The sequence below is a fragment of the Cladophialophora immunda genome, assembly GCF_000835495.1.
Source record: "Cladophialophora immunda strain CBS 83496 unplaced genomic scaffold supercont1.6, whole genome shotgun sequence".
NCBI lineage: Eukaryota > Fungi > Ascomycota > Eurotiomycetes > Chaetothyriales > Herpotrichiellaceae > Cladophialophora > Cladophialophora immunda.
The window spans coordinates 2,313,897-2,335,088 of NW_015622546.1; the positions used below are offsets into that span (position 1 = coordinate 2,313,897).

At 53.2% G+C, this 21,192-nt stretch overlaps 5 protein-coding genes across 5 annotated transcripts; 3 read left to right on the forward strand and 2 right to left on the reverse strand.

Annotated features, from left to right (window-relative positions):
* Positions 1-234: 234 nt before the first annotated feature.
* PV07_10344 (elongation factor 2) lies at positions 235-3,770 on the forward strand. The gene is made up of 7 exons (XM_016397665.1): positions 235-536; positions 592-615; positions 710-758; positions 812-890; positions 944-1,058; positions 1,112-3,356; positions 3,415-3,770. The coding sequence occupies exons 1-7, from the start codon at positions 528-530 to the stop codon at positions 3,423-3,425; spliced, it is 2,532 nt and encodes an 843-aa protein (XP_016244856.1). The 5' UTR covers positions 235-527; the 3' UTR covers positions 3,426-3,770.
* A 141-nt stretch (positions 3,771-3,911) lies between these two features.
* PV07_10345 (uncharacterized protein) lies at positions 3,912-6,428 on the forward strand. Its single transcript, XM_016397666.1, has 3 exons — positions 3,912-4,195; positions 4,273-5,162; positions 5,367-6,428. The coding sequence occupies exons 2-3, from the start codon at positions 4,935-4,937 to the stop codon at positions 6,300-6,302; spliced, it is 1,164 nt and encodes a 387-aa protein (XP_016244857.1). The 5' UTR covers positions 3,912-4,195; positions 4,273-4,934; the 3' UTR covers positions 6,303-6,428.
* Positions 6,429-6,467: 39 nt separating this feature from the next.
* On the reverse strand, positions 6,468-8,876 carry PV07_10346 (uncharacterized protein). Its single transcript, XM_016397667.1, has 5 exons — positions 8,286-8,876; positions 8,132-8,238; positions 7,958-8,083; positions 7,820-7,906; positions 6,468-7,765 (listed from the first exon to the last, which is right to left on the reverse strand). Exons 1-5 carry the CDS (start codon positions 8,871-8,873, stop codon positions 6,754-6,756), a joined length of 1,920 nt encoding a protein of 639 aa, XP_016244858.1. The 5' UTR covers positions 8,874-8,876; the 3' UTR covers positions 6,468-6,753.
* A 2,759-nt stretch (positions 8,877-11,635) lies between these two features.
* Positions 11,636-13,129, forward strand: PV07_10347 (uncharacterized protein). The gene is made up of 4 exons (XM_016397668.1): positions 11,636-11,691; positions 11,752-11,896; positions 11,958-12,221; positions 12,345-13,129. The coding sequence occupies exons 2-4, from the start codon at positions 11,771-11,773 to the stop codon at positions 12,399-12,401; spliced, it is 447 nt and encodes a 148-aa protein (XP_016244859.1). The 5' UTR covers positions 11,636-11,691; positions 11,752-11,770; the 3' UTR covers positions 12,402-13,129.
* Positions 13,130-13,972: 843 nt separating this feature from the next.
* Positions 13,973-19,809, reverse strand: PV07_10348 (uncharacterized protein; the record flags this gene model as incomplete). Its single annotated transcript, XM_016397669.1, has 7 exons — positions 13,973-14,437; positions 14,516-18,591; positions 18,643-18,781; positions 18,869-19,099; positions 19,170-19,235; positions 19,398-19,632; positions 19,691-19,809. 7 exons carry the CDS (start codon positions 19,807-19,809, stop codon positions 14,018-14,020), a joined length of 5,286 nt encoding a protein of 1,761 aa, XP_016244860.1. The 3' UTR covers positions 13,973-14,017.
* Positions 19,810-21,192: the final 1,383 nt, after the last annotated feature.

The following is a 21,192-nucleotide window of genomic DNA, read 5'->3' on the forward strand; positions in this document are numbered from 1 at the left end:
GACTCACCGACTTTCGCATCGTGCCATATTTGTGACCAGCGCGGAAAGTGTCTGTGCCTAGGTAGAGTCACTGTGACTCCTGGTGGGTGTCTGTCTGACAGGATGGAAGCGGTAGCCAACGGAGTTAACATCTCAAGACGGCGACCCGACGGCGACTGCGGCCTCATTGGCGGGGTACAATCACTCACCACCACTCACTTCTGTACGGGTAGAACTCACGCAGTCCAAGCCCCACGTGAAAGCTTGCTTGGCAAATTGCCGCACTCGACTCTCGCATTTCTAACCACCAAGATTTTCTCATATCATCCCAACCCCTCCCTCACCCTCTTCCCTTCGAGTTCTCCCTCGCAAACACGCGGCTCAAACAGCTGCAACTTCCATCCTTCTTCATCTATACCAGCGCAGGTTCTCGCCCCGTATTTTGGCAGATCGAGCGAGCTCTCGATTTTGCATCAGTACTTCTCAAAAGCTCAAGGGAGCGCACTATTCAGCCGTTGTAGGGCAGTTCAACATCAAAAACCACCAAAATGGTCAACGTACGTCTATGTCCTGCTTGCTGCCGTTAAATGGTCCTGGCTAACTCTTTGGCAGTTCACGATCGAAGAGATCCGCGCTGTAAGTTACCCCTCCTTCGACAACACCTGATTGTGGAATTGGACCTTATTGGGGGCTGGCTGCTATGCTCGATATGGACTAACACCCCAAAAAGTTGATGGACAAGCCGGCGAACATTCGCAACATGTCTGTCATTGCTCACGGTATGTTGCAAATCCGTCGTCGTGAAGACTTCGCCAGCTAACCAAACCCGCAGTCGATCACGGAAAATCCACCTTGACCGATTCTCTCGTCCAGCGGGCCGGTATTATTTCTGCGGCAAAGGCAGGCGAAGCGTAGGTGTTGATATCGATATGCAATCGAGGGAAAGATAGTGACAATTTCGCAGTCGGTTTACAGACACGAGAAAAGACGAGCAGGAGCGTGGTATCACTATCAAATCCACTGCCATTTCCCTGTATGCCCATCTTCCGGATGAAGAATCCTTGAAGGATATTCCCCAGGTAAGAGATGCGCCCGTCTTCCTGATACTGGCAGATGACTAATTCAACCTCAGAAAGTTGACGGTAACGAATTCTTGATCAATTTGATCGATTCGCCCGGTCACGTCGACTTCTCGTCCGAGGTCACGGCCGCTCTCCGAGTCACCGATGGTGCCTTGGTGGTCGTCGACACAATCGAAGGTGTGTGCGTTCAGACCGAGACTGTGCTCCGACAGGCTCTGGGTGAGCGTATCAAGCCCGTCGTCATCATCAACAAGGTCGACCGTGCTCTCCTTGAGTTGCAACTCCAGAAGGAAGATCTGTACCAGTCCTTCCTTCGTACCATCGAGTCGGTCAACGTCATCATTTCCACCTACCTCGACAAGGCCCTGGGTGATGTCCAAGTCTTCCCCGAGAAGGGTACCGTTGCGTTCGGTTCCGGACTCCACGGTTGGGCATTCACCATACGGCAATTCGCCGTCCGGTATGCCAAGAAATTCGGCGTTGACAAGAACAAGATGATGGAACGTCTCTGGGGCGACAACTACTTCAACCCTAAGACCAAGAAATGGACCAAGGTCGCCGAGCACGAGGGCAAGACCCTTGAGCGTGCTTTCAACCAATTCATCCTGGACCCCATCTTCAAGATCTTTGATGCATTCCAGAAGGGAAAGGTTGACCAACTCGTTGAGCTGTGCGCCAAGCTCGAGATCAAGATCACCAGCGAAGAGAAGGAACTTCCTGGCAAGGGTCTTCTCAAGGCTGCCATGAAGAAGTTCTTGCCGGCTGCTGATGCTCTCCTCGAAATGATGGTCATCCACCTGCCATCCCCTGTCACCGCTCAGAAATACCGAGCCGAGACCTTGTACGAGGGCCCAGCTGATGATCCATCTTGCATTGCGATCCGCGACTGCGATCCTCACGCCGATCTCATGCTCTACGTTTCCAAGATGGTGCCAACTTCCGATAAAGGCCGTTTCTATGCGTTCGGTCGTGTCTTCGCTGGTACCGTCCGATCCGGCATGAAGGTCCGTATCCAAGGCCCTAACTATGTCCCTGGCAAGAAGGACGATCTGTTCATCAAGTCCATCCAACGTACGGTCCTGATGATGGGTCGTACCGTCGAACCCATTGATGATATGCCAGCTGGCAACATCATTGGTCTGGTCGGTATCGATCAGTTCTTACTCAAGTCTGGTACTCTCACCACCTCCGAAACCGCCCACAACTTGAAGGTCATGAAGTTCTCCGTTTCCCCCGTCGTGCGTCGATCGGTCGAAGTCAAGAATGCCAACGACTTGCCCAAACTCGTCGAAGGTCTCAAGCGATTGTCCAAGTCTGATCCTTGCGTCTTGACCCAAATCTCGGAGTCCGGTGAGCACATTGTTGCTGGTGCCGGCGAGCTTCACTTGGAAATTTGCTTGAAGGATCTGGAAGAAGACCACGCCGGTGTTCCTCTCAAGATCAGCGACCCCGTCGTCTCTTACCGTGAAACTGTTGGCGGTACCTCTAGCATGACTGCGCTGTCCAAATCACCCAACAAGCACAACCGTCTCTATGTTATCGCCGAACCTCTTGGAGAGGAAGTCTCCAAGGACATTGAGAACGGCAAGATTACGCCTCGCGACGATTTCAAGGCTCGTGCCCGTATCCTGGCCGATGAGCACGGTTGGGATGTCACCGATGCCCGTAAGATCTGGGCGTTCGGCCCCGATACTACCGGTGCCAACTTGTTGGTTGACCAGACCAAGGCCGTCCAGTACCTCAACGAAATCAAGGATTCTTTCGTGTCCGGTTTCCAGTGGGCAACCCGTGAAGGTCCCATTGCCGAGGAAGCCATGCGCTCCATTCGCTTCAACATCATGGATGTGACTCTCCACGCTGATGCCATTCACCGTGGAGGTGGCCAGATCATCCCTACCGCTCGACGTGTACTCTATGCTGCTACCCTGCTTGCTGATCCCGGTCTTCTCGAGCCCGTCTACCTCGTGGAAATTCAGGTTCCGGAACAAGCCATGGGCGGCATCTACGGTGTCCTTACCCGCAGAAGAGGTCACGTCTTCTCCGAAGAGCAACGTGTCGGCACCCCACTGTTCACCGTCAAGGCATATCTTCCCGTCTTGGAGTCGTTCGGTTTCAATGCTGATCTGCGCGCTGCTACTGGCGGTCAAGCATTCCCTCAATCCGTCTTCGATCACTGGCAAATCCTTCCTGGTGGTTCGCCACTTGATTCCACCACCATGGTTGGCAAGATTGTCATGGAAATGCGCAAGAGGAAGGGTCTCAAGGAGCAAGTTCCGGGCTATGACAACTACTATGGTGAGTTTCCTTTTTTGTCCCCTGTCAACTGTTCGTCAATTGCTAACGGTACAAACAGACAAGTTGTAGAGCACTCGGCGTGAAGGCACTAATAGACAAGACCATGACTTTACGAATTGCATACACGAGTTTATGGTCCCGAAGCATTGTATGACAACAACCTCCAAAAAGCATATTTGCACGTAACGAGATGCTGGAGGCAGGAAGGGGAACTGAAGAAGAAATCAAGCGGATGAAATGGATGTTGTATGAGGGTGGATGATGGAGCCTGTCAATCCTGATCCTCCATGGGCAACGTTTTACCGTCTATGTCTATTCCCTCGAACATGGATAGATAAATGCGTCGGCCTCTTGCCAGTTGCAGTGATAGAAAACCTCCCTGCAGGTAGAACAGAATGAATGTTTTTGATGAAATTGACAGTGGTCCTGCTCGCCTTCTTTGCTCTCAAGGTGTTCCTAAGATTTGACGACGCGGAAGGCAACGCCACGTGACCATGCTCAAAGGTTGTCTTTCCATCTTCAGCGGCTGTTGAGAGAATTGCACAATGTATGAGGTCAATATGTCAATGAAGTATGTGTACGCGGGGAGATACGTTATCATTGCTACAAGCTCGATGGAAGCACCCCGGCAACCACTTCATTGCTGTTTCAAAAACGATCGAAGAAAACCGTGGCTCAATAGCTGCGATGTGACTTCTTCACCCGCCATCCATTCACGAGGGGAAATAGGACTCTGGGTGTGACCGGGAGGTGTGCCAGGGTTAAAAGAGGACAATCAAGAGCCACGAGGGTTCATGGTGCCAACGGTGGTTTGTTGGGGTGTCTAACTGCTCCTCTCTGTGAGTGATCAAACATCCCTTGATACCCCTACAATCCCAAGTGTGTTTACCTTTGCTCACTCCATGGCGCTGCTTAGCATTGTTCTCTCGCTGACAACGGGCACATTCCTCCGTTTGCTCGTCACGCAAGGGGATCAACCTCCTGACTGACCGACATGGGCTGCGTTCACCAACCCATCAACACAACGATTTAGGCCCAGTCCATGGTTCTGGTTTGCTCGAGCTACTCCTCGGCTGCCTCTATGCATTCTGCCCCCTCGAAGCATTGCAGAGAATCCTCACCGTTCAAGAAACCCGCAGGATAAAACGACACGAAAGACTACCCAGCCCCTTGACCTGGCGGGATGGGAGCCAGACAGGGGAATCCCAAGCGGATCGAGAACTTTGCCCACGTCGTCAACGCCTTCACCTCCCACTACGGGAAGAATGATGACCAAACCACTGTGACCGAGGAACAGCGGAGGAAGAGACAAGACGCGGCGGCAGAGGTTGCTGATTCGTGAGTCCTATTGCGATTGTGTCTCTAGGCCACCACCGAACCATCCATTGCCCATGGCGAAGATCAAGGTGCCTGATACCGAGAGAGGGAGAGGAGCATCGGTTAACCATCAAACCCCGTCTTTCGCACAGATACTACAACTTCGCCTCCGCGGCGTATGAAAACGGCTGGTCCACCCACTTCCACTACACGCCCTTCCCGCCCGCGTTCCCGCCGTGCGACAGCACGATCGCCACGGCGATGGCCTTCTACGAGCACCGCCTCGCCTTCCTCATGAACCTGAAACCGCACATGAAGGTGCTCGACGTGGGCTGTGGGATCGGCGGCCCCGCGCGGGAGATTGCAAAGTTCGTGGGCTGCGAGGTCGTGGGCGTGAGCATCAACCAGGGCCAGATCGACCGCGCCATCTACTTGACCAGGCTGGAGGGCTTGCAGGACAGATGCACGTTCGTGAGAGGAGACTTCCTTGTGAGTTTGAGTTTTGTGACTTTTACCTCCCTACCATTCTTTTGGTCCGTTCTTCGAATCCAATATATCCCGCCGACATGGCAACCACCCTGCCCCCCCCCCCCCCCCCCCCCCAAACCGTGCTGCGGGAAAGATTCTACGGAGGCAAAAGGACGAAAAAGAGGCAGTTGTTGTCTGCGCGAAGCAGTGCTGAAAAAGGCGCAGGATCTCCCCTTCGCCCCCGCGTCCTTCGACGCCGCGTACTCCATCGAAGCCACGGTGCACTCGCCCTCCCTCTTGCAGGTGTACAGCGGTATCGCGCGCGTGCTCAAGCCCGGCGCCGTGTTCGGTCTGTCCGAATGGGTGCTGACGCCGAAATACAACCCTGACAACAAGAGGCATGTCGGCATCCGCAACCGGGTCGAGAGGGGCAACGGGCTGAGCAACCTGCACACGAGCGACCAGGCGAGGGAGGCGGTGACCGGGGCCGGGTTCGAGATTCTGCACGAAGAGGATTTCGCGGCGCATTTTAACTATGCGAAGAGACTTGTTGAAGATTCCGCCGCCGCCGCCGCCGCAGCAGGTAAGAGGACACCGAGAATGAAGAGGAGGAGTAGCGTGGAAGGACAAGAAACCGCCGCAAGACAAGATCCTCCAGCTCCTCCTTTTGGGCATCAAAGTCCCGTCCTCGTGCCCTTCGAGTCCTCCTCTCCATCTTCCTCCTCCGGTGACGAGCCGCCGCTGGTCTCACTCCGCCCGGCTCCTCCCTCGACGACGCCGCTCCCGCACCCTCTGCCCATCCCCCCTACTATCTACCGAGCATGGTACTGGCCGCTGTTGGGGGCCACACAACTGGCCACGACCTGGATGGACTACTGGACGGCGTGGAAGATGTCCAAGTGGCCGCGCCGGCTGGGCTACTGGATGGTCTGGGCCGGCGAGCGCGTGGGCCTGTGGGACCAGGGCGTCACCGACGCCATGACCACCTTGGCCTACTGCGTCGACAGCGCCGCCGAGGCGGGCCGGGAGGAAATCTTCAGCCCCTGCTGGTGGTTCATTGGGCGCAAGGTGGGGGTGAAGACGGCAGGAACACGGATCGAGATGGACGGGAGCGTTCCGATTTCGGGCCAGGTGAAAGTGGACAAACCAGGGAAGACTTGAGCGCCCTCATGTATTGACAAGATGCATTGGGCAAACTGGACGTGAGTTGTGTGGTACCAGTTACAAGATGCATTTGCAATGGCGGTCAGCTTCAAGGTCCTTGAAATAGGGAGCAAGTCATGTGCATGTTGCAGAAGCTGCGACTTGGTTGTCGAGCGTAGCATTCGCAGATAACAAATACATCAGCCATCATCTCTCCAGGCTCTGCCAATACCCCGAAATCTGGTCGATACAGAGGACAATGCAACTCTCCCTTGGGTATTCCGTGATAGTATCCTCGATTTCCAGCGAGAGTGATGTCGGAGCAATCCTAGACCCCCATAGCATACGCAGACAAATCCGTGACATTTGGTATCAATTTCCGTTGCACAACTCTTTTTCCGACCTTTTTGCCTTCATAAAGTCTCCACGCTATGAGCCCACAAAGATGCCGCCCTAAAAATTATTGACTTCATTTCCTTAGCTTGCCAGCAAGCTTTGGAAGTCGGCCTGGAAATCGAAGTCGACAAGCGTCAACTGCTGCCTCAAACCGAGCAGTAAAGCTCGACTTGGCACTGTTCTGAGCGAACCCGGCTTTGACGAACTTGGCCCATGTGTTGGTCAGGACCAACTCTTTGATGCTGAGCTCAGCCTTGTCGAAAACCGTCTCATCGAAAGCGTCGGGAATGCCGATATTAACGGGCAGTCTCTCGCCGAAATTGGTCATCTTCAACTGTTGCAGCTGCAGTGATTCACTGTTGTCGCGTTTCAAGTCGTCTCGGCCACCTTCTCCAATCACCGTCGACACGACGGATAGTTGGTCTTTTCCCATCTGGCTTTCCAGATCCTCGGATACTGTAGATGACCAATAGTTTTCAAACGGCGTGGCGGCATTGGACGTCGGTTCTGCGCAGACCAGGGCAGCATATTGCTCGAAGATAGCCTCGAGGTCTCTGAGATGAGCTGAAGAGATGTTTATCGGGAACTCGGAATATTTCAAGCTCACGAAGGAGGCATAAATTCCAACCGCTTGTTGAAACTGTCGTCGGACCAAGTCCTGCTCGTGTGTCTTGGTATGTCCTTGCTTGCGCAGTAACCCGGATTTGGGAGTCCCAGTAAGCCAGACAGTCTTCCAATCTCGGACGTGGATTAGAAAGCTAATGTTTTCTCCTGAGAAGTCCTTCAACGCCGAGAACATGAGAAGAGGAGTGGGATTCAGTTTCAGGGTTGTCTCGAGCGCGCTCATGGTGTACATCTCTCCTTGGCGAGCGCTTGTGGTGCTCTTGACAGACTGGCGCGTAGAATTCCGTGATCGAACTGCACCTTTCGTGGATCCTGCATTCAACGAACCGTTGAACTTCTGCTTTTCCTCCCACTCGGCGATGATCTCTCGTGTTTCAGTTTCAAGTTTTCTGTTCTTGAATATCTGAAAGAAAGGAACAAAGATGACTGACGCCTGCATGATGACGATCGAAGGAGAAAACCTGAATAGAATGAGTGACAATTCATCTCAATAGGACCATAGTAACGCCTCTCACCATAGAGGAGGGACAAAATACTTGTCCACAGTCGTTTGCAAGGGTTTAGCATACAATGCGACTAACCACATGGGTGAGGCAGGTAACCTGAAGTTGTCAGTGAGGGCATGTGGTGAACGGTTGTACGGCGACACTTACCCAGCAACAATGCAGGCGATGGTTTGCGCTCGCCATCCATGAACATCACGGATATTTCGAACCCTCCAGAGAAGTACGGGAGCATACATCCATGACCAGAAGATCTGCCACGCGATTGAGGGCCACCTGAGCAGTGTTAGTTTCCCAGCTGAGGTGTTTGACTATCACCCTTACCATTCCCATCCACGTCGGCAGAGTGATCTTGTGGTCACATCTCCTGTGACCCCGAACCCCGGGTGGAATTTTCGGGAAACAAGAAAGATTATGAGTGCGAAGACAACCTGAGGAGGTTAGTCACATCGTGCCTGCTCAAGTGACGATGACTTACCTGGGCGCTCATGCCGATGCCAATCCATGCCATGGTATTCTTTGTAGCGTTGTATGTCCTGAGTCTGTGCCACCACTTCCGCCATACTGGAGTCTTCAGGTCTGTGGGTGGCTTGGACTCGACCAAGAGATCTCCATGGGCATATCGCTTCTGTGCCGTTGCCACCGAGAGCAACTGGGAGTTTGTCGCTTGGAAGAGAGCAATGCCCAGTGGCAGGTAGATACTCATGATCCAATACTCGGTGGCACAGGGGAAATACCCGTTGAGGACATAGGCGATCATACACAGGACCCAGTAAACATGAAGAGTCGCAACGGCACTGACCGCGAGAGGGATGTTCCGGATACGTAGGTACGGCAGATGTCGGTTGCGAATGAGAAAAACAGCAGCAGGAAGCAAGAGGCAAGTCCACGCGATGACGAGACCGATGTACGTGATTCCGAGTCCGTCGGTGTTGAATCTCAGTGCCATGTCGTAGCCGTTTGCATAGGCATTCTGAACTTGAGTCGACATGGTAATGGTGCCTCGGTCGGGACTATTTACATTCCGTGGCATGGAGCCCGTGCATGGAGAAGTAGCTGAGGCCATCCGTACCAGCGGGTAGCGTGCTCGGGGAGGGTGGTTGGGAATAAGCCAATGCCTTGATGTCGATATGACGGTGAGGGATTGGAAGCAGAAGATGGAGATGCTGGACAGATGAGTGAAGTAAGACGAGCGCGTGTCGCCGCAGGTCGGCTGTATGCGTCGCTCAGATCTCAGAGCGCGCCCTCACTGCAGGAGGTGAATGATTGCAGTAGAAGTGATGTGGTGTCGCGGTGTGTGTGTGTGTGTGTGTGTGTGTGTGTGTGTGTGTGTGTGGCACAGGGCGACGGGAGAGGGAGGAAGAAGAGACACCAGCAGGAAGGCACAGGGGAAGGACAAGATGAACACAGTCAATCACAAAGTAAACACGGGAGTGAGTGAGGCTGAGATGAGAATGAAGGATAGGGGAGCTGGTTTTCTTCTCTTCTCTTCTTTTCTCCCCTCCCTTAGTTGACACTTGATCGTCACTTTCCGCTTACAAGGCTTCGTGTTCCTCTCGATTGCCAGCCATCGTTGCTTTGGGTGCGGCACGCGATGGGTTTTATGTACTGTTTCATGGGCAGTGCACTTGCCTTCAGACTTGTTGCCGCACCCCTCCCAGCAGATTGTTGGTCCCTACGGAGCACCCGAGCGCAGGTTCTCACATGGCAGAACACCAGTTCATCCTCACCCTCGTCCACGACCTGGCCCGAACAAAAACTGTCACGTTCTTGCGGAGCATGATGAAGAAGAAGAGGAGGAAGTCAAGTTACATTCCCGTGTGAGCCTTGCAGGGCGCGCGGCATCGCGCCATTGGATCGCCTAGGGGCCTGGCCGTTAGGAAACAAAGAAAAACGCTCTCATGTGGAGTCGAAGAACCCCAGTCAACTTCCAAACGTCCTTCCACGCCATTTCCCCTGTCAGCTCCTGTGTTCAACCTTGTACCAGATTGAGCGATCGAATGGTGTCGTGCGCCTCGTCTCTCCCCTGGCGGGTGAAGCCCGTCGAACGTCCCTTAATTCCTTCCCCAGCCAGCTACAAAACGCAGGACACAGCCCACCGGAGCGATACCTCCACACGACATCGAGCTGGTCACGGATAGTTGCCACTCCACTCCTCGATGCTCCCGAACCCGAGCCAGTCAATTTAAGCGACAAACATGAATCCCTGGTTGATGGGCTCTCCAGGGCAGGATGGGCTCTGGGCTAGAACCTCTTCAAGTGGGCATGGTTTTCCGAGCACTTGTGGCAGACATTGACAGAAGCACCGTGTATTTCTCGACCTAGCAAATCGTCTATCTGGAGCAGAGGGTCCGCTTTGCCATGGTTGCACGAAGGGGAAGTTTGCACCGGTTCTCGATGCCGCCGTGTCACTACGTTAATCCAGAACGCACTCTACTAGGGAACATATCATCCACAGTGGCAACGAGTCTTGAACACAAGAGTAATCTCAGTGACACTTGAGTTCGGCTCGAGCAACCAGGTAATTAGTGCCAGGCTACGTTGAGCATTTGCCATCAGGTCGTGTACAAGTCCTACTGAAATGTGGCGCATCCGTCGGAAAGACGAAGAGAAAGGACGGCAGCATCCAGCATAAGAGCCAAGCTAAGCGCGCAGGGAAGACGGTCCAGGTCCTTACCTGTAAGCGTCCAAGGTGGCATAGCGTGGAAAAGGTTGTCGGGCACACTGGCGCAATTGGATAGTAACGAGCAACAACAGTTGACTCGTCCCTGACAACAGGCCGTCTCAATCAGGCGATCGTAACCCATCCTGTCGGCAAGGTGCAGGATGTAACGGAAGTGTGCAGAAATGATGCAGGGCGGTGATAGCGAACACAGAGCACTTGTCGTCGGACAAAGCGAGCCGGTCAGGATCCAGGGGGCATACGCGGGATCAAGAAGGTTTATTGGGATGGCCGCCTGAGGAGGGGGTTGCGGTCAGAGTAAGTGAGATTCACCTTTGTCCCCTGATACATAGTCAGCAATGAACTTGTAGAGCTGGACTAAACATCAATGGCTGGCAAAATTTCCTCAGAGATCTTGGTGAAAGGGGTACGATCATGTCAATATTGATCATTTACTATCTAGTGCAAAGGGTATAATCATCGGAAGAAGTTCCACACAGGACAAAGGACGTACCTTGAATCGGAGGCTGTATGCCACAGCGAAGCCATCATCGACAGGGTTCCACAATCAAAGTCACGGATTACTGCTTGCTGAAGGATTTCGACTAGGCAATGGTGAGGAGTGGGGATGCAGCAAATCGAAAAACAACTGTTGGCATTGTCAGCTCATGATTCGAAAACCTCTTGATGCACAACGAAACCAGGTTGCAGGTTTTGGGCTCAGCATATGTAAGAAATGAATATCATCTCTTTGGCACTGTTAAGAGGCTCCGGCGAGAGTCTCCAGTGCCAAATTCAATCGCAAATTATAACATCATGAGAAAGCAGATCAAAAGGGGAGAGAGGAACTCACAAAGGTACCAAGCTGTGACATAAGTTTGCGGGGGACGCGTGGAAATGGACTTGAACATGAGCGTCAAGAGAGTATCAGATTAGAAGCTGATAGCCACCACACACGAAACCAGGACCCAAATAATGAAGGGGACACTCTCCGCAAGGTGTGAGAAAAGCGATGTCGAAAACAAAGAGAAAGACTGGCAGAAATTTCGAGGTGTCTTTCGCGTCGCGGAAACGAGGCCAAGAAGGTTTAGCGCCGACCTCGGCTCTTGGCGCAAAACGAGTCTTGGCGTGATCGCACTATCTCGAATTTCCCTTGCACATTGCGAAAGGTCTCCGAATTGACTGTCGAGGCGACAACATTATTCCCCTCATTACATTTTTCGTATGCCCGCCCAAAACATCTCCTGCTCCAAAACACACAAGGCTAATATCCTGCGCACAGTCCTCTACTTACCGGCAAGATGTCCGCCATCGATATCAAGCCAGCCGGGTGGAAGTTGGTCGAGGTCGGCCGAGTGGTCACCCTCCGCTCAGGGCCGTTCGAGGGCAAGCTGGCCACCGTGGTTGAGATAATAGATCCCGGCAGAGTACGTTCTCTGGCTCTCTTTTGTGAGGAGAATTTCACCTGCTCACGAGAATTTTCCCCAGATCTTGGTCGACGGCCCCTCGACGAAAGACGATGCGGTTGTCCCCCGACAGGCCATCGCCACCAGCACCGTCTCCCTCACACCCTGGGTCATCCCCGGTCTACCAAAAGCCGCCGGCACTGGTGCCGTGAAGAAGAAGTGGGAGAGCTACGAGGTCGACAAGAAGTGGGCCGAGTCGTCGTGGGCGAAGAAGAGGGAACAGCAGGACAGGAGGCGGAACCTGACCGACTTTGAGCGATTCAAGGTGATGAGGTTGAAGAAGCAGGTGAGCCACACTCCGGAAAAAGTTCTACACGCCCCTTACACAACTTTGGGTCTTTTGCTTCCACGATCCAAAGGGGGGGTGTTCTCGGCGGCAAAGCAGCGACTAATGGATAAGGATTTCTAGGCACGATTTGAGGTTCTGAAAGCACAGGCAAAGGTTCGGGCAGCGGCAAAGGCATAAATTCCGGCACGGATACGGCGTCACAATCCAAACTCACAAATTTCCCAAGATGAGCAGAGATATGCGCGCTTCAGCATGTCGAGGGTGGGCACCACTGTCGGTTCGATTGACGAAATGAAAAAAACAATTCCGCGGCTGTGGCTTTTTCTTTACTCTCCGCCCGCGTGGGAATTTCTGCAGAGCATGATTTTCAATCAATTCATGAAATGCGATCAACACATTCAGACCAAAAATCAATGTGGGATCTGCACCGAGTGAGGCGTTGTCCGGCCTTTCCACGATAGCGTCTTGCACCGATACCTGTCCGCTCCGTAACGAGCAGGATGTATCTGAGAATCTTAGACTGCGAGGCTCTGCATGTTCATCTGAAGCGCACTTTTCCAACGCGGACCGTGATTCTACTGCTTTGTCTCGGTCACCCGATGACACGGCGCACAACCTCTGCACAACATCCTCGACTATTAGCCTGGGTATCGTGTATCTCTTGACGCCATTGTTTTCTCAATGCTCAAGATCGATATACATCCCAGCAAGTTGTGCCGAACCTCCCCTGCAACCCAACACCTTCCGTCCCCTATCCCTTCTGTGACCTTTCGAGGTTTGGACGGACTGGTTCCGTCTTGCGCCAAACTCATAGGAAAACTGTCCCTACCAACTCCCGGAATTTGCACACGAGCTCTTCATCCCCGACGCCACGTGTTCCGCGCCAAAATAAAGGGGCAGGTTATAGCACAGGAGTATAATTTTTGACCGTCTCGTGTCTGCCCCAGAAAGTGATCGCGGACTTCTGACGTTTCCCTTAAGCGAGGCTGCAATCTCTGGGACTGAAGCTCGCAGGGCTTATGGCGTGATGATGCTTCGCCTGAGAAAAGTCCGAAAGAACTTGCTCGTCAACGCCATCTATCCCTCAGGCTCAATCACCCTTTCGAAGTTTAGTGGTTGAACTAATAAGTGCGAGAGCTATCGGTCACATGGCAGAGACTCACAATGCCAAGTCATGGCCAAACTGACCGGGATGAGGGTGATGCCGCCCTGTGCTCCAATCATACTGTGATGGAGTCTCTTTTAAAAGCGGCGTCGCTGATTTCCGCTTCGAAGTTGGTCTGGCGAGGCTGACTTTGACTCTCATTACTTAACTACTATCTTCATGCACTATGAAGCACAAGACGAAAGCCAAAGAGCTCGAATGGTGATTCTGGATCAGTTTCCACAACTTGTCCTGTCAGGGGTCGGTGCCAGCTCGGGAGAGCAGGCTCACATGCAAGACTGGGTGTCCACTCATTGTCTCGGGGAGGTTCAGTCTTGCGACAAGCCGATTCGACTTGTAGACTGTCTTGACTGGGTACATAGGTAGGGTCGGAGCGAGATATTGTCGAGTTTCGCTGTGGAGTGGTGTGTCCGAACAGTCTCTGCGTTGGGGTATACTTGGTCTCCGACTTGATGTCTTTCAGCTGGTCGCCGTTGCTGATTAGCTGCGTGGTCGTATATAGCTTGGGGGAGACTCCTTTTGTTGTGGATTCGTTGTTGTTGGCCGCAAATTTAGCTGCGGGCAGGTATTGTGCCCTGCACGACTCTGGTGCAGCTCGGTTTGCCTGGCCTGTTGTCTCGCAAGGAGCTTAGCTCTCGATGTTACTTACGGTAGCGGCAGCAGCAGTCGCGCCGGATGGTTCAGCACTGGAGCTCCTCGAATCCCTGGAGGCTATTCGGTCCTGCGCATCACCGGTGATGGCGGGTACAAAGATGTCGTCGTCGGTGATGAACACCTCATTAAGGTCGTCGATGTCTACTGAGTCCGGGTCTTCTATCCTATCATCGCCGGCCGCACCACCGACGTTTGCCGTTTCCTCTCTCTGAAGCACCGGACGCTGGGGACGATATTCGTCCATCGAATCCGAGTCTGACTCGGAGTCGTCGCGCTCATCCCCTTCATCGTTGAAGTCGTGACCGGGATGCAAGTCGTGGCTGGCTTGACTGCACTTGAAACAGAGGGTGAACTCGTCGCATGTGGTGCATTTGAAGAACAACCCATAGATTGCCTGCGCGGATCCCTGCGGTATTAGCAGATGATTCGACAATGCTCGGTATGAGCACAACGAAAACGTTCATTGACTCACCAGCAGGCAGAAATCGCAATAGACCCCCTGTTCCCGCTCGCCCTTCTTCGCTACCATGCGCCGTCTCCTCGGAGCCGTCAGTCTCTGTCCGAGCTTCTGGAGAAGCGCCGGCGAGCCCTGGTCATAGGTTGCAACCTCATAGGGTGTCCATGTCTTGTTCAAGGCTCGACCAGAGGCTTCGACATCGGCGCCTTTGTCGACAAGCCATGCGACCACCTGATCGTGGGTCTCCGATTTCCGTGAGAGACCCAAGATTCGGGCGGATCTCGCAGCCCACAAGAGAGGAGTCCAGTTGTCGTTGTCTCGCACATCGATCGGGATGCTAGCCGGTTGGGAACGAGCCCAGACAGTCTTGAGAAGTTCGAGCTGGCCACTTGCAGCCGCGTAGTGGAGGGCCACCCTCCCGGAGTAATCCTTCTCCCTGTAGGCAGCATCGACCGGAGCAAGCGCGTCGAGAGCCTCAACCGAGTTGTACGATGCGAAATGAACCGGCCGCCGGCCCATGGAATCCTGCACATCAGTTTCAGCTTCGTTGCGGAGAAGCAATTTGATGATACTGGGCGAAGTTCTGAGACAGGCTGTGTTGAGTGGATAGGCGAGCATGCCGCCGCGACTATTGGCCTTTGCGCCGTTATCCAGAAGATATTGGATCATCGCGTCTTTCACGTCGTCGTCATCACCACGTCTGAAGCATACCGACACCAGCGGTGTTCCTGAAAACCAATTGCCCGGGGAGTTGACATCAGAGCCGCGTTCCACCAGTGCCTTGACGTTGCCGAGGGTCCCTTCTCGACAGGCAATGTTCAATGGCGTCCCATGCACACCCACAATGTTTTTGGCTTCAGGGTACTTGGATTCAAGGTACTCGACAATATCTGGGGTCGAGTTACCAGCGGCTCGGGACAACGGCGTCTCCTGCTGGTTGTTCAGCAAGTCCAATCTGGCCCCGGCATTGACAAGCCGTTTGATTGATTCTTTGGGCGTGTCCTCCGTAATACCATGCAGCACACTTTCGCCCGGTGGGTTTTCGACTGTCAGATCTGGACGATATTGAAGGAGAACCTCCACCATCTCGGCATTGTCGCGCTCAAGGGCCGCCACAAGGATGGGATCGCCCTCAAGCATTTTGCAATTCACGTCCATACCGGCTTCGAGTAAAAGGTTGGCGACCTTGACATACCCCTTAATAATGGCAGTCCTGAATACCTTAGCCAACTTATCAGACTTGAAATCGGGTTTGGCCCTCTTGTCGGCTAGCATAAGTGCCAACGACTCTGCATGATTGTCCGTAGCAGCAAGCTCTATCGGCGTGCCAGAATCCGACTCTTGGTTGACATCGGCCCCGTATTCGAGCAAGACTCGCACGAGTTCAGGATTTTGCGCCCCGACGTGCAAGGGGGCATGATTTAGCTCTCCGCACACAGAGTCAAGGTTGGCTTTAGCCTGTGCAAGGTGTCTCGCGATCTCGACATCTCCATAGACTGCCGCCGCCCATATCGCAGTCCACCCATCGCCGTCCACAGCATTGGGATTGGCGCCACGGTCCAGCAACAATTTCACTGTCTTCATCAAGCCATAGTGCACTGCCAAGTGCAAGGCTGTGCGCTGGAAGCCAGAAGGAGCATCGGCCATTTCTCTTTTCTCAGGGTCGGCCCCATGCTTGAGAAGAAGTTCAATCATTTCGAGGTTTTCGCCAGCGGCTGCCTCGACGATGGCAGGAATAGTCTTCGGGCGAACCTTGTTCGCGTCTGCATTGCGCTCGAGCAGCAACCGAGCGATGTCAAGGCGTCCGAACTGGACGGACTGCAGCAGCGCCGTACCGTACTCATCCTCAGTATCTGGGTTGGATCCGTGGCGGAGAAGGATTTCCGCAATCTTCGGGTAACCTTTCTCTATGGCGATAATAATCGGAGGAACGTCGTGTTGGTCGGGAAGAGGATTGCAGTCTTCGAACATATGCCCTTCAGTCGACTTATGTGTTGCCAGGAGTTCGACCACTGCATGGTGACCTCTCATGCATGCCTCCTGCAGCGGTCTGAAGCCAATACTATTCTGTGCTTCAATGTCGGCCCCGGCCTTGAGGAGTAATTCTATTGTTTCGACGGATCCGTGAGCGGCGGCAGTATGTAACGGTGTCCTGCTGGTGAGACTGGTTACCGAAGATGTACTGGCACCCGCCTTCAAAAGTATTTTCACCGCTTCCATCTGTGCCATGCCGCCTGCAAGATGTAGAGCGGTCACCCCACGGGGTGTAGCTGCCGGGTTGACAGGCACGCCTATGCTGAGAAGAGCCTCCACAACGTCAGTCCAGCCCAAGTAAGAGGCCCGACAGAGCAACTCATTCAACCAAGGTTGACTAGTCTCGATCTTCTTCGGCAGAAGCGGAATGATCTCTTGGAGGACACCGCGGTGAGCGAAATAAGCCGCAGCTCTCGTGGCTTGTTGCAGAAAAGGATCATCAATACTAGGCGTGTATTCTGATTCCTTCAACAATCTCCGAACAAAAGTCTCATGCCCACGCTTTGAAGCTTGCACAAAGGCTAAACCAATTTCCTCCGAGTCGCCTTCAAAGTTTTCTATCCATGTGCTCATCCCGAAGTATGCTGCGACTGGCAACATCGACTTGAAGGTTTCGTCAATTGGAGCGAATGGATGCACCAACTCATTGTAAGCCGCCACCCAACGGTGCAGGGCAGGTTGTTGACTTAGAATCGAGGGAATCGAGCTTCCAAGGGGACTGGCTTCGTCCTGCCCCTCAACCATGACTTTTTGATAATGATGTGTCCATTGTTGAATTGCGTATGGTAGCTGGTATGACTGAGCCCCTTCTGAGGGGTGTTCGATCTCAAAGATTCGAAGGTAGTCGAGGCAGCTCTCCAGAATAACTTGGTGTCGCTGTCGTTTCGACACTCCAGCTGCTGACTCAAGCCAACCCTGAAGAGACGGATGACCAAAGTGTACATCTTCCCCATGTACAGTGAGGAGGCCTCCTAAGTAAGCCTCGATCTCGGCTAGATGCTTTCTTGCGACTACATCTGTCAGAATGCCTCCTTGCTGAATGTCATTCCCAGAAGCCATGTGTGACACGACGCATAATTCGTGGACCCGGAGCGGCCGCAGAGCGAATGTGGCCCAAGATATTAGAACACTGACCCATTTTTGTTGCTCATCCGGAACTGACTGTAAGATAGCCTCAAAGATTATCTCCGGAGTGATCTGTGTAGTCTTTGTTAGTTCTTCTAACTTGTTACTAACCATGGTCTTAGTAGACCTCAGCCATTTTGCCACCATCTTCCAGAGACAGAGATCCTCCGAGCACCTGCACAACAAGTCTTTGATCTGGGCTTCGTAAGGTGCATGACTCGGCGCCTCATGAAGGATCATGGCAACCTCCAACAATGTCGCCAGGGGAGCAACAGGTTCCGTCGATAAGTCGTTGTCGTCCGAAATCACCTCGTGAATATTGGCAGGGACACTTGAGAGCCGGGAGACAATGTGATCATCCCTCCCTTTTGTGGTGGTAATGATGAGTTTCAGAAAGTTCTCGGTGTATTCGAGGCTGCGCACGATGTTTGCGAGGAACCATTGAACCGAATCATCACACTGGTCGAGACCCCCGAGCACAAGTGCGACGTCCTGTTCGCCGTAGTCAAGGACGTAAGAACACCAAAGGCTATAAAGATCAATATCAGAGCCTCGCTCACTGAGTGCCGAGTCCAGAGAACTATCAATCGTCGCCTTCTCGGAGCAGATATCGTGATGATAGAACAAGGCGAGGGTGGTGGTTAGCATTGCTGCGATGTTATTGAATCGATGGTCATAATGATTGAATTGAAAATACATCACCACCTGCTTAGAGGTCTTCGAAGAGTTGAGGAAGCTGTAGATGACCTGTGATGGGGCCAAAGTCTCGGACCTGCATCTGACGTGAAGGAGGTGGTTGCCCAAGGTGGACGAAATATGATTAAGATCGAGGCCCCGAGGCAGCCTTTCAGGTTCCGACAAGGGATGTACAGGCGATGCTTGCTGCAATACTTTCCTCACTGTCACTGACGCAGGAGTCTTGAAATCAGCGGCTGCGGATTTTGTCAGCGTGGGCAGTAATCTCTTGTCCGAGTCTCGCTCACTCTTCCAGTCTCCGTTCCACTTGTCTTTCACAGCCCATTGGCCCGTCGATCCATATTTTGGGAGATCCAGATGTGGCTCGTCAGATTCGATGCGTATTTCAAACGCAGTGTCGAGCACCGCCGTGAACTTATCAAACACCTGCCACCAAATTGAAATTGTGTGTCAGATTAATGCGAGCTCTCTGCACAAGTTACGGACCTGGGATTGCAGAGTGGCCCAACTCACTTGTTTTGAGGGATCGGCCTCCACGGAGACGATATTGAGAATGTGCGCTTGGATGAGCATCTTCGTTGAAATGAATTCAGCATTGACTCGTTCAACTGCTTCGGCAAGGCTCTCGGCGAGCATGGGAATTTGACCAGGTCCGTATGGCTTCGGAGAAGCACCAAGCAGCCGAGCAAGCTGCTCCTGGAGGCTGTAGCGGCTCCGTACTCTGTGTGGACAGCCAAAGAATATCTAGGCCTCAGCGGTTAGATGGCGAGGTATTGCAGATGCAGGGACTGCCCTGTCGCCGCAGGAGCCATACCAGGACCCGAATCGTAGGTAGAATATTGGCGAACTTGGCTGGAGAGCGCGAGGTCAGCACTATCGCCTGTTGGATTGATTAGCTAGAGTCGCAGAATGAGGTTGGATATCTCGCACAGCTTTCACAATCAGACCGCCAACATCATGAGCCACAAACACTATTGGTCGGGTGTCAGCCTGCCCATCTTGTGAGCTGCGGTCGCAGAGTCGCCATATCTGATTTACTTACTGTGGCGCTGTCGGCACGTCGTTCTAAAAGCCCATTCAACAGAGCGTCCGCGTGCTGGTAGATGCCATGGTGGGTGTAGCTCTTTGCCATAGCTTCCTCCGTGTCATAGCTGTATGATAAAAGTCGAATGTGATGATCATCCCTGAATGCATTTTCAAGCCAGGTTGGGCCATCGGGCTCTTCGCCTTCCCATGTTTGGCGAAATCCTTTAAGAATGCCATGGACCGCGACAACACTTTACATCGAGTGTGAGCTCCATGAAACAATGGTCTCTGGGAAGGCGGGAAACTCACTCGAACTCGTCATCATCGAATGAGGATTCAATGTTCAGGCCTGCCATCCTAGACTCATCCTCGGCCTTTGGTTTAACATGCGTTTCGCCCTGATCAACAGCCTGGCTGGTGCGATCCATTCTTTCACCATTCTGTGTGTCGAAGCTGCCGAAAGAATGGATCACACAGAGAGTACAACCACGTCGCGGACTCCCTGTGGCCGAGTTATGCCATGTACGAAGAGGCTGGGACGCAGCTGGCAGTTATCAGGTTTGGTAGTGACCTCGTTCCTCCCCGAAACGAGCTGTGGGGGAGCATGCATTGGGAGAAGACAAGGATGGCGGTGACTAGCCACGTCACTTTCCTTGGTCCGCCAACCTAGCATTGGGGCCAGGAAGAAGAACCAATTGAAGGATAGAGAGGCACAACGCCTGAAAGGGGGTTGCAGGGGGCCATGAGATGATTGCTCTGAGAACTAGGACATTAATGGACGAGATTGGCGCCCAAAGGAAGATGCTCCGGGGCCTAGTCGAAGCTCCTGCTGCCCTCATCGAGGTCTGCTCGCCACCTTTAAGGCAAACCATTCACTGCTTCCCTGTTATCGCAAAAGAGGCTTCAACTGCCATCCGGACTGTGCAGAGCGAATAGAGAGGAATGGCGCCTAGAGCCCCTGTCCCGTACTTGCGAGCCTTTTCGTACACCCTCATCTTCGTGTCTGGATCCAGTGAAGGGTTGAACAGTACCGGATCATCCAGTGAAATCTTTCGATTGCTCAGCTTCTCACTTGTGCGTGTCTTGAAGTCTGCCTCTACCTCCAAAGTGACTCTACCATCGAAGCGTTCATCGCCTTTTCTGCTCAGCAGCACCACAACTTGCACCGAATCCGGCACGCCAGTCTTTCTTCTGGTGTTCTCAAGGATGTTCCAGGCTGCGCAGTTGGAGGTACCAGAGTTCACTCCTTCGCCCAGATCAATGGAACCCGTGATGGTCGTCGCATCGCTGATGTCTCTGGCAACGGTCTTTTTGAGACCTGCTGTGGCTGAGGCATTCACTGGGATTGTTGGCGGAGAACCTATTGTCACGGTGGCACTCCTCTCAACGTCCTCGTGATCCACGGTTGGCATAATTGTCCAACGCTCTTCGGGAGCAATGGCGTAGACAACGGGCGTAGCTCCTGTTGCAGTTGCCGCGTAGAACTCCATCCCAATCCGTACCCGCTTGACTCGCCGCGCCTGTTTCTGAGGGTCGAAGCGGAATTTGAATATCATCAGCGTGGCCGGAGTCTTTTTGACCTCGTCCAGGGTTCCGTGGATAACGTCAAGAAGCTCGCACCGAGTGTGAATATCGCCTTGGGTGCGTTCAATCACGTTGGCGCGCTCATAGTCGCTCATGGAAGAATTCTGCGTGTGAAAAGCATTCTCGTCGTCACCCTCAATGAACAGAGGGACGTCGAAGGATCGGAGGGCTTCTTCCCCGTCATGGGCAGACATGGCGAATGCTGGTATGTGTGTTTATGGATGTTC

Excerpts from the sequence above, each read along its gene's own strand:
- PV07_10344 (XM_016397665.1), top strand. Across the intron at positions 616-709 it reads CGATCGAAGAGATCCGCGCT|TTGATGGACAAGCCGGCGAA; the intron begins GTAAGTTACCCC and ends CACCCCAAAAAG. Across the intron at positions 759-811 it reads CATGTCTGTCATTGCTCACG|TCGATCACGGAAAATCCACC; the intron begins GTATGTTGCAAA and ends CCAAACCCGCAG.
- PV07_10345 (XM_016397666.1), top strand. The coding sequence starts at position 4,935 with ATGGCCTTCTACGAGCACCGCCTCGCCTTCCTCATGAACCTGAAACCG. Across the intron at positions 5,163-5,366 it reads TCGTGAGAGGAGACTTCCTT|GATCTCCCCTTCGCCCCCGC; the intron begins GTGAGTTTGAGT and ends AAAAAGGCGCAG.
- PV07_10346 (XM_016397667.1), bottom strand. The coding sequence starts at position 8,873 with ATGGCCTCAGCTACTTCTCCATGCACGGGCTCCATGCCACGGAATGTA. Across the intron at positions 8,084-8,131 it reads TGCCGACGTGGATGGGAATG|GTGGCCCTCAATCGCGTGGC; the intron begins GTAAGGGTGATA and ends AACACTGCTCAG. Across the intron at positions 7,766-7,819 it reads TATTTTGTCCCTCCTCTATG|GTTTTCTCCTTCGATCGTCA; the intron begins GTGAGAGGCGTT and ends CATTCTATTCAG.
- PV07_10347 (XM_016397668.1), top strand. The coding sequence starts at position 11,771 with ATGTCCGCCATCGATATCAAGCCAGCCGGGTGGAAGTTGGTCGAGGTC. Across the intron at positions 11,897-11,957 it reads AGATAATAGATCCCGGCAGA|ATCTTGGTCGACGGCCCCTC; the intron begins GTACGTTCTCTG and ends AATTTTCCCCAG. Across the intron at positions 12,222-12,344 it reads TGATGAGGTTGAAGAAGCAG|GCACGATTTGAGGTTCTGAA; the intron begins GTGAGCCACACT and ends AAGGATTTCTAG.